The following is a 17039-nucleotide window of genomic DNA, read 5'->3' on the forward strand; positions in this document are numbered from 1 at the left end:
CACACACACACACACACACACACACACACACACACAGACAAACTCACATTCTCTCATATTTCAGTTTTAACTTAGTCTGCACTAAGTGTGAATCAGTCCCATCTTACCTCCATGTGTCCTTCCTTCCTTCCATCCGTCTCTCCGTCCTGCCCATCTTTTCCAAATCATCCTTGTCACCCTTATATCCATCACTCTTCCCTCCCGTCCTTCCTTCCCTTCGTCCTGCAGTTGTTCTTCCTTCCAGCTTTCATCCCTTCGCACCATAATGCCTCAGATCCTCTGATTACACATGTACACCAATACATATCCTCTCTTCACTCACTTTTTCTCAACCACATTGTTAACATTTTGACAGCAAGAAATAATTAGTGTCCTCATGGCTAGCCAATTATAACATACATACATGCTTGTAATACAAGTTTGTAAGTATCAATAGTAACCTATTATTCTGTGTACATCATTATTGTATTTGATCATTAAGTTGTGTGTATGGCTCTGTTAGAATTCCTTTAAATGCTTAATTCCGTCTTTCCTTCCTTCCCTCTTCTCTCGCTATATTCTCACCCTCTGTCCTTTATTTCCTTGTTTGCTTTCCTTCCTTTACTCCCATTTCCCTGATTCCCTAATCCACATTTCCTTGCAATTTTTACTCCCAAATCCCTTCCACTTCTTTCTCTTTTGTTGCTTTTTTCTGACTTTTCTTCTCTCTCTTGCCTCTTCCTTCCTTCAAGCATAATCTTACCTGCTCAGGCCTTTCTTTATTCCAGTTTGGGAATAATGAAGCATTATTTTGTGGTAAGGTATGTTAACAGAGCCAATACCAAAGCAGAGCAAAGAGCTCCCGAGTCATAGATTGAACTATTAGTTAATCTATCACTCTAAGCACTTTAAAATGTTGCAGTACAAGGGACGACCAGTGAGTGTCTCCCTACAATATGTTATCTTTGTGCCTCTAAGTGTTATGTAAATAATTGTGAGCTCCAATTTCCAAAAGTATCTAAAATCATCTGTGTCAGCAGTGGAATTGACCGAGATGATTTTAAATTTACTGTGGTATTCAAATGCCTCTACCTGAAAGTAGATTAAAGTTGTGGTCTGGTTAATTAAGAATTACTGGATCACAAACAAAGTTACTTTACTTTTAATTTTACAAGGTCCAAACCTCTCGCTTGGGTCTTGACTATTTTCAGGTCAAAGAACGGCTTGAATAACACACATTCAATGAAGGCATTATCCATTAATGCCAGGATGAATTTGGTAAACATAGCCTGAGTTAAGCTGAAGCCTCAACCACTGTTACTGTACTGTAGTTCAGCTGGTAGAAAGAAAAACGGATAGCTACAGAGGCGCCCCTCTATCCCCCACCATACATATAAACACATGGGCTCACATGACAAAGGCTATTTTGAAAATAGACACATACACAACCAGCTCTTTTCTCCTTTGTGGCTGCCCTGGACTATTATTCATTATTTTTGTCCTCAAGGCGTTAGACAGCAATTTCCAAAATATCTTACACTTCCTACATGTTTCAATCTTCTAGTACTGTTATGAGAAGTGATTTAGCCAGATGTGGCCCTCACAGAAGATGGGGCCAGTCTCTATATGCAGTAATATTTTACGGAATACTCCCACCTGGCCCATATTAAATTAGTATTTTTTCACCTTTTCACCTGCACGTGAAGTTTGATCAGAGAGTCAACCCTCACTAGCTTGGTGTTTTTTGAGTTATTTTTTGTCTGGGCTGGTGCAAGATCCTCACTACTTTTCAGATTGAAACAGACAGACACACACACACACACACACACACACACACACACACACACACACACACACACACACACACACACACACACACACACACACACACACACACACACTCTGTATGTGCACAGTTACAATCACACACACCAAGGCGCTGCTCTGGTGCTGATCTTTGTTGCCTTTCCTTAAAGCCAGCTGACTCCTCCTCGTCCTCGTCCTCCTCCTCTTCGTCCTCCTCCTCCTCCTCTTCCTCCTCTCACCCCCCTGTGGTAAGGCCAATGGTACGCTCCGACGGTAACCTCGTCCGCCTCCCTACCTCCTCCACCATCCCTCCATCCTTCCATCCTTCCATCCCTCCTCCTGCTACGCCAACCATGGTATGATCCAAAACTTTTGGCTTTTCATTCGTCCTGTCGTCTCTCCTCTGTCGCTTCCACTGCCATCTTCTGCAGCATGTCCAGAGTTATATTTATGTAGTTGTTGTTTGTACTTTTACATGTTTATATATGTGTGCGTATGGAGAGGGGCACTGTATTGTGCAGCCCTGGTATAACTGGAGCCTTGTGACTTTCCTTGAGTGGCTATTGTTGTTGCCATGATGCCCACTGCCCTCCCACACCCACCCCTTCCCCAGTGGCTTGCAACTTGGTCTTTCTTCCCTTATGGGTGTGGTATCTTTAGTGCTTCGACATCAGTGCAAGCCATCCTGGTCACATTATCACGCTGTCTTTTTTTCTGTCACTTTACTCCACTGGCCTGCCATCTAGCAATCAATCAATCAATCAATCAATCAATCAATCAATCAATCAATCAATCAATCAATCTATCTATCTATCTATCTATGTGGATGTCCCTGAATAATTCCAACTATTCATATTCAGACTCCCTCTCTCTCTCTCTCTCTCTCTCTCTCTCTCTCTCTCTCTCTCTCTCTCTGTTACACCTACTGTCACTGTACCTTTCCCGCTCACTGCCCCCCTCTCTCAATGGTGCAATAATCCCCACTGTGGTCCAGTTGTGGTATTACATGCAGTACGGACTTTTGACTTACATTCCTCAGAAGGATGTGTCATTTTCAGCATATCTGTCAGTGGGGTTTGGGACAGCTCATGTCTTGGGTTACTTGTCAACAGTGTCACCAGAAAAGTGTGACATGTACTCTTAGAATGTACTGCTCCCAGTTATAGAATAATAATCAGTGTGAGGAACTTTCCAATCTTTGATTTCTACAGAACATTTTAGAAACAAGATCAGTTATTTCTCTGAACACAACTATTATGTTGAAAAGTAACATATGACATCTGTTATCCCAAACTGCAGTAGGATGTGTGGAGAATGGCAAGTTCTTTTTAGGAGCACACTGTATTTTCTCTGTGGGATTACCATAAAGAATTGATGGCCTCTTGGAAAAACACAAATGGCATGAAACAGATTTAAAGGTCAGATAGGCTGATCTGGTGTTGTTAGGGTCCCATGTAGTTACAATGAAGACAGATGTAGTATGTCGCTGCTGTGGTTGTTATGTAGTCAAGTTTATTCTATGCATACTGGTACATTTTTTGACAAATTTGAAAATTGTTACTGCTGTTATGGTTACTGATGGTTTGGTATTTGCATAACTAGTAACTTTGGCTTTACTTGATTCATCTGCTGTTTGTGTTATAATTGTGAATAGTATACTGGCTCCTGAGTACCTGTATTATCTGCATCATGCTTTACACATGATGTACACATGATGTTGCCGTTGTTTTCCTTCTTTCTGTCCCAGAGAATGAGCAGCAGCAGCAGCAGTATAAATAAATAAATCTGTATTAGAATAGCACTCAGCCAGATGGCTGAATATTTCATCATGGAGTTGTTTCCTCTGGATGAGTACCGGGACAACAGACAGTTAGAATGTTGAATAAATGTCAAATTTCCAAAGTATACCAAATAATGGATTGCTTAAATTCTTTGAGAGGAAAAATATTGCATGAGGCAGAGTTTCTAGAAGATTGTAGTAAACAAAAAGTAAAGATGACAAGAAGACATTTGCCACCTGTGAAAATATTGTTGTTTTACCTGGCAGTGGCTGCATTGGGCAGTAATACCTTTATCCACTTGAATGTCCTCTTTGGATTGTTTCTCCCGGTGGCCAGTTGCTCAATGACAGACAGACAATTAGCCTGCCTGCATGATTTATTGAAACAGGAATGTGCCCGCAGGGTAGAATTTTTGTACTGTATCTGTTGTGAATTGATATCAGTGATTTATGAAAGCGCTTACCTCCATCGATGGAAATTTCTCTGGCCTGGTCTCAGCGATTAGAATTTGAGTCTATACCAGTGCAGGATATCCAAACCTTTCAGCTTAGTAGGATGATTTACATCAGGGGCAAGGATTTTAATGCTTTTTTGTCCAATGTCATCGCAAGGCTGGGCTTACCTGTAATTGGTTATAGAAACAACATCAAGGAGTGCGTTCTTCACCTTGATTACGACAGCACTGATGTGGTAGAAGTATAGAAGCAGATTGTTGTGATTGAGGAACCAGCAATATCAGTAAAGAATAATGGAGTCATTTTTAGTTTTGCCTTTAAGATCAGTAAGGTGCCTTTAAAGGCTGTTAACTGCAAAGTAACTTTAATTTGTTTAATTGCACAGTTGAATAGATCTATTATGTAAAGAGAAGTTGAAGCAGGTGTATTTAGGAAGCTGAAGGATGGTATAAGAATCTCTTTGTTGCCAATTGATTTTTCCATGAAGCCAGAAAAATAAGCATGATTGCCCGATTCTCTCCCAGATCTATTTGTCAGTTGATTTTGATGGGATTTTGTAGGACGCATATTTCCATTTTATTAACTCTGTGCGTGTGTGTGTGTGTGTGTGTGTGTGTGTGTGTGTGTGTGTGTGTGCGTGCGTGTGTGCGTTATGCTATTGCTATACATATTTACATCCGCATATATTTGTGGGTGGGAATATGCATACAATTGTTACTTGTATGTCTGTATTTCTGCATTTGTCTGTGCATGCATGTATGTATGTTTGTATGATCATCTTTACCTATGTGTGTGTGTGTGTGTGTGTATGTGTGTGTGTCTGTTTCCCTCCCTTACCTATTTGCATGTGTACCCATGCGTCCTGTGTTTTTTCAAAAAAAAAAAAACACCAAACCCCACCAAAAGGGACTGCAGAACTCTGAAGAGAACGCCAGGATCTCCATCACCTTCTTCCGGCTGTTCCGCGTGATGAGGCTGGTGAAGCTGCTGTCTCGCGGGGAAGGGATTCGGACCCTGCTGTGGACCTTCATCAAATCCTTCCAAGTGAGGGGAGAACCGGACACAACATGCTAGAGCAGGGGGCTGGGTTTACACAGGATGGAAAGTGGCACTTTAGCCCTAATGCGACTAAGATTGAAGCCCTTTTTGGAAGCCATAGTACTATTTTAACTACATTTCACTTTTACCAGCAAAGAGCTTACAAAAAATTTTGCGATCCAAACTTAGCATAGTGATTCTTAAGGGTTAAGTAGGTTCATACTTTAATTTACAGTCAACATGTTGCTTAATTAATCCAGAATAGACTCATTTAATGTTATTAATCTGTGAAATTCATCTTGGATTTCAGGTCTGAGTCACATGGGGATAAAAATATCCTTGTTCTTGTGTAAATCCAGCCTGGTGGTGTCTCACAAGCCACCTTTCCTTTCCTTGCCTCCTCCCTCCTCGTCTCCACCTCCTATTTTTTAAGAAGTCAGATGGGTGGGATGTCGGACAGTTTAGTCTAGATGGGGAAGGAGGAAAAGAAAGAGGGACGGTGTGAGGTAACGGAGAGGAGGTTTAGGAGGCTTGCTGCAGAGGTAGGGAGGGATGTAGGGACATAAATCTGGGAAACAGGAAGGAACTCAAGAACCTTAACCAGCAATCTCTTTCCTACTCTTTCCTACTCATCTCTCTTCTTCTTCTTCCTCTACTTCTTCTTCTACTCCCTTTTCCCTCCAACACCCTACTACTAACCCCTTAAAGCTCACCATTCCCTGTAAGCGGGTTAAGCAGTAGATAAGTTTAAAGAAAGCACTCCACCAAAAAATGAAATCATTTGATAGAGAATTACGGGGAAATTAAAATAATCTGTTCTCTCTCTTGTGTTAGCTGAGACGGGCCACTTCATGTAACACTACAGTTATTGAAATTCAAAACATTGATGATACAGCAAAAAACAGACTCATGGTGTTTAAAATCAGCAGTGGTCATGAATATATTTCTGTACTTAACACTGTAGGCTTTGCAAAGCTTATTGTACCCTTTTTCTTTTGTCCGTGGATTACATATTGACGCATAATCAAACTTTTTTCATTTATTCGTCATGATTTGGCCCTACTCTCCAAGGCACAGGGGTGATGTTAGCCAGGAGCTCAGTACCACACAGTTGCCCAGGTGTGTAAATATAGAAGACATACCTGTTCTGGCCATGTTTGGTTCATGCACTACACGTTGGGACTGGTCTCCTGGCTAAACTCAGAGAGTAGTTTGTATTTTACTGAGGTTTTTCATTCTGAAGTCAGATGATTTGTTCTGGATTGTTTTTGGTGTTGTGCCACACAGAGCTGTAGATCAGTTCACTTTCATTTACAAAGCAGCAGTACATTTTTCATATTGCACCTGCTCATTTGAAAAACAAGAAAATTTGAACTTTAAAATAACTCGGCGTTAATCAACCCTTTTTAACAATAATTTTCTAAATCAGTTATAGACTAATTAGATGTGTGAGATTTGATGAAAGTGAATGGTCTCCAGCCTTGGTGCAGGATTATGCTGTCGACAACTTGTCACTGATGTGTCTCTCTCCTCTTTAGGCACTGCCCTACGTAGCTCTGCTTATAGTGATGCTATTCTTCATATACGCTGTCATCGGTATGCAGGTAAGCTGTTGTCCTGTCGCCTTGTTTCCCTCCCTCTGTCGTGTTTTCTTCTCTCTCGTCCTTTCCTCTAGCTGGCCTCCGTCCTGTGTCTGTCTTCCAGGAGTCTTGTCAGCCAGAGTTCCTGTTCCTTCACGTCGTCCTTCTCCACTCCACTTTTCTTCCTTCTCCAGCTGTTGCCAGTCTTTGTCTCTCCTCTTCCTCTCTCCATGTGTCCTTCTATCTATAAGATGTTTGTATCACTGATGATTAGAGGGAAACACTTTTGATTTGATTTTCTGGGGACAGCTGGCCTCTAATTTTGATTGTCTCAGAGAGCAAACACTTCCTCCTGTCAATGCTGACATCATATCCTGTGTGCTGTGACTACTTCCTCCCCTCCTGTGCAGATGTTTGGTAAGATAGCACTGCAGGACAACACGCAGATCAACAGGAACAACAATTTCCAGACATTCCCTCAGGCAGTGCTGCTGCTCTTCAGGTGAGGAAGATGACTATGCTCCTCATCCTGTTTCTGTTGTACTTTCTTTTTCTCTGTGATATTTCTCCTTCTTCTCATTTCTAATATCTACCCTTTCTTCATGGATTTAAAATCTTCTGCTCTTTCTGCATTATCATGCTGCACTTCTTCTTCTCCCTCCCTCCATCCTTTACTTCTGTAATGTCACATCAACAACAATAACCGTTCTTTTTCCTGTTTTAATCTTCTATATTTTCTCTCTTCCATATATTCTGAAAAGCATATTACATTTACCTCTGACATTTTATGACAGCAGTGGATTAATTAAATTCCAGGATATCTGTAAATGTCAAGCTGTAAATTCAGCCCGCCAATGTGGGAAAATGTTTTGTCAGTACTATGTGACCATATTACTGCCACTGTGCCAAGAGTTAAAAAGTTGCTTAGCAGCTTAAACAGCATCCAGACTCAATCTGCACACCTGTATGCCCAGTAGTTAGCTGATAATTGTCTGGTCCACTGAGGAGGACACCTTCTTCGATTGTCAGAAGACTGATCATACTTTTAAACAGCCTGGATCCAGTCTCAGACAATTCTCTCTCCTGTGTGGTTGCGATGATGGTAAGATTCCATGGAGGGGACAAAAACCATAGAAACTGAAAGGATAGCTCAAATTCTATGTATTTGTAAGTATGTTGCCATCAAAACATGAAAAGCATCTTTTCTATTTGTTCATATTCTATGGACTGACCCCTTCATGAAATATATCATAGCAAAAGGCTTCCATTCAGAGAGACAGCATACTTGAATACTTCATACTGCTGTGTAATTTAAATCCAAACAAACAGTCAACACTTATAAATAGTGTTAGAAGAGTTAAAAATCTTTATAGTATTCAGAATGGAAGACAATTGTAGTTTGGAAAACTATCTAGAGTTCAACAAACTCAAATATGCTGTTGCTCTTTAGGTTCAGTGCATCAGAATGTAATTATAATTTTGCTCTTTATGGTGTTCACACTAACACTTGTGCATGTGTGTGTGTGTGTGTGTGTGTGTGTGTGTGTGTGTGTTTGTCTTTGTTTGTATGTGTCTGCCTCTCTCTTAATTTGTATCTATGTGCGTGTTTGTCACTATATGCTTGTGTGCCTGTATGCATACATGCACACATCCATGTGTCTGTATGTGTGTGTTTATGCATAAATGCACATGTGACTTCATGCTGGTGCATGTGTGTGTGCAACTATGTGTTTCCATGTATCTGTATATGTTATCTTTGCATGTATATCGGCGTCAACGTGTGTGCATATTTGTGTGGGTGTGTGTGCGCATGTCCATGTATCAGATGTGCAACAGGTGAGGCATGGCAGGAGATCATGCTGGCATGCTCGCCCAAACGGCCGTGTGAGAAAGGATCGACCAATGAGAACAACACATCCAGCGAGGACTGTGGCAGCCAGTTTGCCATCATTTACTTTGTCAGCTTCTATATGCTCTGTGCCTTTCTGGTGAGTAAAGTGACAGAAATAGATCTATTTTAATTTTTAAAATGTTCCTCTTTAAAACAGATTGAAAGAGAATATTTGATAAGATTAGAGTTATTCTATAAATAATTACAGTTAGAGAAGGTGGAAGAAACACACTTCCAGACAATTAGAAATATTATCAAAATATCAAATAGTTCATAGATCTTAATTATTGCTAATTATTTTATGAATCAAGCTAAGCAGTAGTTGCATATTATGTGAGTTAAAAGAAATAGTTTGACATTTTTGGAAATATACTTATTTGCCTTCTTGCTGAGAGTAAAATGAGAAGTTTGATAGCATTATCATAGCAACCCAACAGCTATCAGGTGCTTGGTTTAGCACAAAAAGTCCAAAAATGACATGTTGTGGTTTTACAGACTATTTTTTACTTGGGTACATTGACTTCCTGGAGTTTTGTTGTCACCATGTAACATTATATAATGTTAGTCAGTGAGCTTCAAAGGTGCTGGAAGGCTGATTTTGTTGCATTTGGACAGACCGAGGCTAGCTGTTTCCCCCTGTTTCCAGTTTTTATTACTGTGTTAATGTTGTTTCTGAATGATTCTCCCCAGATCATCAACCTGTTTGTGGCTGTCATTATGGACAATTTTGATTACCTGACACGTGATTGGTCGATCCTGGGGCCACATCATCTTGATGAATTCAAGAGGATCTGGGCTGAATATGACCCAGAAGCTAAGTAAGTTTACAGATAATTAACAACATATGTCATCCAAATAATGAATCTGTCACCTGAGAGTCAGTATAATGTGACGTCTGTGCTGTTTCCAGGGGGAGAATAAAGCACCTGGATGTGGTGACTCTGCTGCGAAGAATCCAGCCTCCCCTGGGTTTTGGAAAGCTCTGTCCACACAGGGTGGCCTGCAAGGTAAACACACACTCAAACACATAGTCCCACCAAATCCCCAACACGGTGTGAAGGCTGCAGAGCTGTATAAAAATCTACAAAATATTTGATCAGGCTTTCAAATTAATTCTCCTACTATTTTGAATTATATAAAAACCACTGTTTGCCAGGTACGATAAATATACAGAAATGTTTGTGATATCAATGTGATGAATTATTGACAGCTCATAACACCTTCCACGGTGACTCAAATAGCACATTGACAACAGAAGACATATTTTAGATATTGACATCTCTCTAGAGGAAAATTAGTAGTGACCATAGAGTCAAACTACTGCCTGGTAATTGTCAACAAACTGTCTGCTGCCAGTAGATGCTGGCAGGAAATGTAGTTTATCATCGTCATCATTTTATTTAAAAATGTTGCGGAATCACACAAAATGTTTCATCTAATACAGCGTCTGGTGTCGATGAACATGCCTCTGAACAGCGATGGAACAGTGATGTTCAACGCCACACTTTTTGCCCTGGTCAGAACCGCACTCAGGATCAAGACAGAAGGTAACAGACACGCATATGAACAAACACTCTAATGCAGTTGTACAGCCACAAGATATTTACACCGATCAGCCATAACATTATGACCACTGACAGGTGAAGTGAACAACACTGAATATCTCGTTACCATGGCACCTGTCATTGGGTGGCATATATTAGGCAATACGTGAAAATTGCGTCCTCAAAGTTTGTTTGTTAGAAGCTGGAAAAATGGGCAAGCGTGAACTGGCGACAGGTTCAAGGGCTGGCCTGTGTGGTCCAAGCCAACAGACAAGCTACTGTAGGTCAAATTGCTGAAAAATTTGCTGTAACATGCTGGTTTTGATAGGAACGTGTCAGAACACACAGTGCATCGCATTTTGTTGCAGATGGTCAGGGTGCCTGTGCTGACCCATGTCCACTGCCAAAATTGCCTGTAATGGGCACATGAGCATCAGAAGTGGACCACGGAGCGATAGAAGAAGGTGGCCTGGTCTCATTAATCACGTTTTCTTTTGCGTCACATGGATGGCCAGGTGCATTTGTGCCGTTAACCTGGGGAAGACATGGCACCACGGCAACCTTGGGTCCTGCCATTCATGTGGATGGACTTTGACACATACCACCCACCTAAGTATTGTTGCAGACCATTTACACTCTTTCATGGAAATGGTATTTACTGGCAGTGGCCTTTTTCAGCAGGATACTGCGCCCTGCCTCAAAGCAAAAATGGTTCAGGAATGGTTTGAGGAATACAACAACAAGTGTTGATTTGGTTTCCAAATTTTTCCCAGTTATCAATCCAATTGAGTATCTGTGGGATGTGCTGGACTAACAATTTCAATCTACGGAGGCCCCAATTTACAGTTTACATCAGCAGCTAACGTCTTCACGCCAGATACCACAGTACACCTTCAGAGGTCTAGTGGAGTCCATATCACACCCCAGTTTACTGTCCTATAGATACAAATACAGAAACACAGAGGGCTTTCACATTGGACAGGCTGTGTGGTAATGTAGTGTGTAACTGTTAAAATACTACTACTTTTACTACTTTGAACCTACATTATCTATATTGTTCGTATGTATGCAGGTAACCTCGAGCAGGCCAATGAGGAACTGAGGGCAATAGTGAAGAAGATCTGGAAGAGAACCAGCATGAAGCTCTTGGATCAAGTAGTGCCCCCTGCTGGTGGTATGTATACTCTGCAACACAATTTCATCCATATCTAACACAAATATTGAAAAAGTGCACACTTTCAAAAGTCATTAAACTTCATGTTGTTTTCTTTATTTTTATTTTATTAATGTGACCAAAACCTTGATAGTGTCACATGACACAGCTTTTCTAAAAATAACGACTTTGAGACATTATTTTAAGCATTAAGATAATATGCGATAATATGATGTAGCCCTGCGATGGACTGGCGACCAGTCCAGGGTGTACCCTGCCTTTCGCCCGATGTCAGCTGGGATTGGCTCCAGCCCCCCCGCGACCCTGTACACAGGATAAGCGGTTGACAATGGTTGGATGGATGGATAATATGATGTATGTTTTTATTTCTTGCAGATGATGAGGTAACAGTCGGGAAGTTCTACGCTACCTTCCTCATCCAGGAATATTTCCGCAAGTTTAAGAAGAGGAAAGAACAAGGGCTGGTGGCCAAGGTGGCCCCCAAAACTGCCCTCTCTCTGCAGGTACACACACACAGAAGTTTTCTTTACCCATCATAAATCTGTACATACAGTATTTGTTACATTGTCAGGATATTCAGAAGACAAGTAGATTTTTAAATTGTGACTTGGTTAAAGAAATATGAGGAGGAATATAGTTTGTGAGTGCAGATTTGTTTCTGGGGTTTGACAGCAAAATGAACATGTCGGTCACTGTGTCCTTCCATCATAAGTGCAACACCAGGGTGTCTGGTCTGTTTGTAGGCTGGCCTGCGGACATTGCATGACATTGGTCCAGAGATTCGGAGGGCCATCTCTGGAGACCTGACTGTGGAGGAAGAGCTGGATAAAGGTCTAAAGGAGCCTGTGTCGGCTGCGTCCGAGGACGATATCTTCAGGGTAAAGGTCGGATACACACACCCTCAGTCACTCTCCTGAGAGAGAGAGAGAGAGAGAGAGAGAGAGAGATGATCAGCGCCCAGCTTGAAGCCATATTAATGCTCCATACACATATACAGACATGCTTGCATGTGCTCAGACATTTTGACATCTAGAATGCCCCGTTCTCCACCACATAGCTTGGCTACCAATCACTGCACGTACTGAACTAAATTTGATAATTAGTTGTATGCATTTTGGAAGCACATACAGTGGCCGCAAATTGCATAAAAACACAACATATTATCACAAAACTATAAAATCAAATCGCAGATTTGATTTCATCAAATAGTTGAGAGCAACTGACAAAAACTACACACACACACACACACACACACACACACACACACACACACTTCTTTGCTCAAGGGTGAGTTAGGCCTATTATGAGCCTCCATTGTCAATGTCATTGCCAAATTCATGTGTTTTGTTTTGTTTACTTTTTTTTACTTAACATATTTATGAAATGCAGATGGACGCAAATAAGTAAATATTTTTGAGCAACACAATTTAACTTGATTGGATATAGAATCACCCTACTCCTCTTACGCCTAAAACTCAGGGAGCATTCTGGAGATTTTAGACCAAGATTTAGTGTGTGATACATTCAGTCTCTCATTTTCATTCATTGACATACTCATTCTGCTCTCATGTCAAATATTTCATCTGTTATCTGTAATACATTTCTAATTTGGGGATACATTGCAAATACAACCTCTCCTTGGTTTGGAACACAAAGCCTTTACTTTGCATTTCCATCTTGGCTGAATAAAGTTTTGTTGCTGCTAGCCGTGAATGACAGTAGTGTTCGAGTGTAGTAAGATTTAAAGATATTTTGACGTAATTTTTCCACTATTCTCATCTTCTTTTCTCATCTTTCCCCTTTTCTCTTCTTCCTTTTCCATCTCTTGGATCATCCTAATACCCTTCCCTCCTGTTTATCTTTCTCTTTCTCATCTTACCCCACAGCGTACAGGTGGGTTGTTCAGCAACCACGTCAACTACTACAACCAGAGCGATGGCCGCGGTTCCTTCCCACAGTCCTTCACTACCCAGCGTCCCTTGCACATCAGCCAGAAGGGCTCTCCTTGTGAAGGCGAGAGCCCGTCCCACGAGAAGCTCATGGACTCGACCACTTTCACCCCTTCCTCTTATTCTTCATCAGGCTCTAATGCCAACATCAACAATGCCAACAACACTGGCATGGTTGGGGTGGTGACCCAGGGAATCAGTCGATTCCCAAGCCCGTCCATAAGCACTGTGGACGGGCACACAGGGCAGCCGCTCACCCCCATCCTGCTGCCAAGATCCGCGTGGTGCTTTCCTCCAAAGAGGTGAGTGCAGGCCGGACAGCAGGTTACATCGGATACATATCAATTGTTTCACATGTCATTCTTTTATTTGAAATGGTGTTGTGAAGTCTTTCTTTCGTTTCCTACTTTATGTGCTCTTGAACTGAGGCAAGAATTATTAGTCTGTCTCTTTCATTTCCTGACCATCAGTCAGTACAGATATGTAGCTAGCCAGCTAACATGCTATCTCAGTATGGACATAAATGGTTCTTCTATTTCCTTCACTTTCTTTTTCCTTCCTCCTCTCTTTCCCTCTTTTGTTTCTGGTGGCGAGCAGGACGTGTTTTTATGACACCCTCATGCGGTATGTTGCCAGGGGACAGAGAGAGAAAAGGTGATGATACACTTTTTGAGCAGTGTTGCTGGGCAATCTTGCTGATGGCAAGTCCGACTATGTTTTGAACGGACAGTGGCGGGGCGGGGGACGGAGTGGTAGTAATCTTTATTCATTACAATTGATGGCAACATTGCCCAGCACCATTGCTCTAAAAGTTGCTCTGTGTATCATCGGTGGGGTGGGGAGGGGGCTGGTGTTAGTCCCCTAAGTTCCCGCAAAAAGGTTTCATAATGCTATATAAAGTGCTATAGTGAGACTTGTTGCTATAGCAAAAACCAGGCTCTATGCTACTACTATAAAAGTTGCTACCAAAGCCATAGATACTATGTGGTGCAACATGGCCAAACCCTTTCTATCAAAGGCTCTTATTGCTGCTGTTCTCTGCTGTGTAATTGTGTTTTATGGCAGGTCTGGGTTAGGAACAATGTCTGCTCTTGGTCCATCATATGTAGAAATTGTAAGGTGTTGAAACATCTGAAAGCTCATACTTCTCCTATTGTGATTTTAATAGCTCAGTACATTTGGTGTACAATTTTTGGAGTATTTAGTTAAAACAAAGCACACTGCACTGGGTTGCTCTGCTCTTTTCTCCATTATAGAGGATAGTTGGTCTGTCCAACAACAAGTCCAGAGCAACATATCTGGGTATTTGGTGACCAGATTGCCACGAAATGTGCTCTGGATATTCAAGGTCCCCAGAGGATGAACATTTTCCATTTTAGACACATCTCAATGTTATACACAAGAAATGTAATTTAACAGGCAGATTGTCATTACATTTTCTCAACACATCTATACTCTGTGGGATGAGCCCTCTTGATTCTAATGACACCTATGGCATGTCCATTCGAACCATCCAAAATTTATACTTTTAGCCTTATAACTGGCATTACTGGAGTATGAGAACAGCAAAATCGTTAACATTGTTGGTAATTTATTCCTTCCTGAAGAAACATTCCAGGTTCCAGGCGTTGACTAGCAGAGCTTTAGACATCTCGGTTATTGTTAATTAGAAACGGGAGTTTAACTCATTCACTCTCCCTGCATAGAGACAGTAAAAGATCTAGAATTAAGTGCTCCATTACAGGCAAAGCAAAGTATAAGCTTTCCGATGCACAATCTCTGGATTTGCTTGATTTGCAACAGGGTAACCTCCACCCAGCTCCCAAGACTTTGTCAGGTTTTAATCAAATGCTGTTCTAACCCAGAGTTTGCTGTGGATCCCTTAAATGGCTATGGATTAAAGGGACATCTTGACATTATTTGTACTTGTGAGAGTTCATCATTAAAAATAATGGGTACTGCTAAGTGCAGCTAAGCAGTTTGTTATGACTCTGGTTTGAATTTGAAACATAACCATTAATGGGTGGTTCTGGGGAGCTGACATGTTGTAGCCTTTTAGAAAACAATCTAATGGAGAATAAATTATTAAACTTCAAATGTCAGGATGTCTTCTTAAAGCTTAAGTCTGGAGTATGAAAACATATGTGGACAGATAGGATGACAAGACATCTTTGGAATACAAAGGGAATACAATATAATACAGATTACAGAGCTTGTCTCTCGAGAGGGGGGTCAGCATTTGAAAAGAACAGTTAAGTTAGAGTTAAAGACTTTTTGTGTTTTCTCCAAACAAACGTTTATCCAGGTTAATAACGTCAATACAATAGCGTCTACTTCTTAAGAGACTAGTAGAAAAGACAGCATTTGATTATAGGACTTTATTGGTCTTCATTTTAAATGATGAGAACAGCATTTTAAAAAGTACCTGTTTAATTTCCCAGAAGGTCTACATAAGCAATGCTCTCCAATTAGCTAACACCAATAGCTGTTACCAGCCATTATCTTATCGTACCTCATCTTTGTTTTTTAAAGATGTCTGCAACTCAGTCATGCTATCAGTTTGTCATATTCCAGGTTTTGCCTTTGATGCTTTTTACCATTTAGCTTTAAAAAATAGTGGCAATTCCCACCTGCTTCACCTCCTTCTTTATCTTGCCTTTTCTTCTTCTTCCTCCTCTTTCCTTTTTCTACATGCAATAGCTAAGCCTGAGTCTCCTCCATAGCTCTTCTCTGAGTTTTTTTTGCTAATCAGCTGCTTCTTTTTTTTCTGTGTGTTTATGTTTACATCCGTCTGCCTATTTGTCCACCTGTTTCCGTCTGTGGTCTGCGTTTGTGTTCATTTTGTTTGTTTTGTTGTTTCGGTTGTGTGCTTTTTGTTCGTTTGTAGCTCGGACTCAAGTGACAGCCGCCTGCCAATCATCCGAAGAGGCGAGGGGTCAACGGAGGAGACCTACGATGAAAGCTACGGTGACGATAGGGAGTACCACGAGGACGACCACTCGCTCTCCTCTGACATGTACCGCTAACACAGACACACAACATAACAACCTTCACCTCTAAAGTCATTTCAGGGTGTGTCTTTCATTAACTCCTCTTTGTGTGTGGGTGTACTCAATAGGCTGGTGTATCATGATGATACATGTAAGCAGTTGACTCCCATGGAGGAAGGAGAGCAGGTAGAAGACAGAAGAGGAGGAGGAGGTTGGCAGTCTCCCAGGAGAGTCTTCCTCTGCCCCACTTCTCTGGGTGAGCAGATACGTACAGATAAAAATCTTTCCTGAAAGTTGTTGAAAAGCGTTGGTACAACTAGTCTGTACATGTCAATAAGATGTCTCCTTTTTCTATATTTTACAAATATTCGGGGTGTGTGTGTGTGTGTGTGTGTGGGTGTGGGTGTGGGTGTGTGTGTGTGTCAGGGCGGAGATCATCCTTCCACCTGGAGTGTCTCAGGAGACAGTCAAAGACAGATGTCTCCCAGAAGACGTCTGTACCGCTACACCTTGTACATCATCAGGTAGAAGATGCCCACAAAATAAACACAAATATACTCTTACACTTAGATGCACATAAATAAGTTATAAATACAGCACACGAAGTAAAGCTCCCAGCCATGTTGCAGACATAATCCCCCCCTTCCCTGCTCCTCTCTAACAACCTCCCTCGGCTCTCTCCTCCTCCAGGCTTTGGCTGTCGCAGGGTTGAGTCCTCTGCTAAGAAGGAGTCATTCACCTACCCTCTTCAGCCGGCTATGCTCCTCGCCTCCAGCCAGTCCCACAGGTATACTGCATTCACAAGCCAAAGAGTTGTTTGTCTGTAGTACTGGCAGAAACGTGGCATTACAT

The 17039-nt window shown here is 41.5% G+C and overlaps 1 protein-coding gene across 6 annotated transcripts in view; it reads left to right on the forward strand.

Annotated features, from left to right (window-relative positions):
* cacna1c (calcium channel, voltage-dependent, L type, alpha 1C subunit) overlaps positions 1 to 17039 on the forward strand; it is a 152229-nt gene that overhangs the window by 122355 nt on the left and 12835 nt on the right. For 3 of the 6 annotated variants that reach the window (XM_046071688.1, XM_046071684.1, XM_046071686.1), the window contains 15 exons: positions 4937 to 5065; positions 6598 to 6663; positions 7050 to 7141; positions 8465 to 8627; positions 9221 to 9348; positions 9441 to 9537; positions 9975 to 10077; positions 11147 to 11248; positions 11624 to 11751; positions 11992 to 12132; positions 13135 to 13499; positions 16085 to 16213; positions 16316 to 16443; positions 16614 to 16711; positions 16878 to 16974. In XM_046071688.1, the coding sequence (XP_045927644.1) occupies positions 4937 to 5065; positions 6598 to 6663; positions 7050 to 7141; positions 8465 to 8627; positions 9221 to 9348; positions 9441 to 9537; positions 9975 to 10077; positions 11147 to 11248; positions 11624 to 11751; positions 11992 to 12132; positions 13135 to 13499; positions 16085 to 16213; positions 16316 to 16443; positions 16614 to 16711; positions 16878 to 16974 (1966 nt within the window). Of the gene's footprint in view, positions 1 to 4927; positions 5066 to 6597; positions 6664 to 7049; positions 7142 to 8464; positions 8628 to 9220; positions 9349 to 9440; positions 9538 to 9974; positions 10078 to 11146; positions 11249 to 11623; positions 11752 to 11991; positions 12133 to 13134; positions 13500 to 16084; positions 16214 to 16315; positions 16444 to 16613; positions 16712 to 16877; positions 16975 to 17039 lie in introns of all 6 variants that reach the window. The other 3 variants (XM_046071682.1, XM_046071683.1, XM_046071687.1) reach the window with 2 other exon arrangements.

The sequence above is a fragment of the Micropterus dolomieu genome, linkage group LG16 (assembly GCF_021292245.1).
Source record: "Micropterus dolomieu isolate WLL.071019.BEF.003 ecotype Adirondacks linkage group LG16, ASM2129224v1, whole genome shotgun sequence".
Lineage (NCBI taxonomy): Eukaryota > Metazoa > Chordata > Actinopteri > Centrarchiformes > Centrarchidae > Micropterus > Micropterus dolomieu.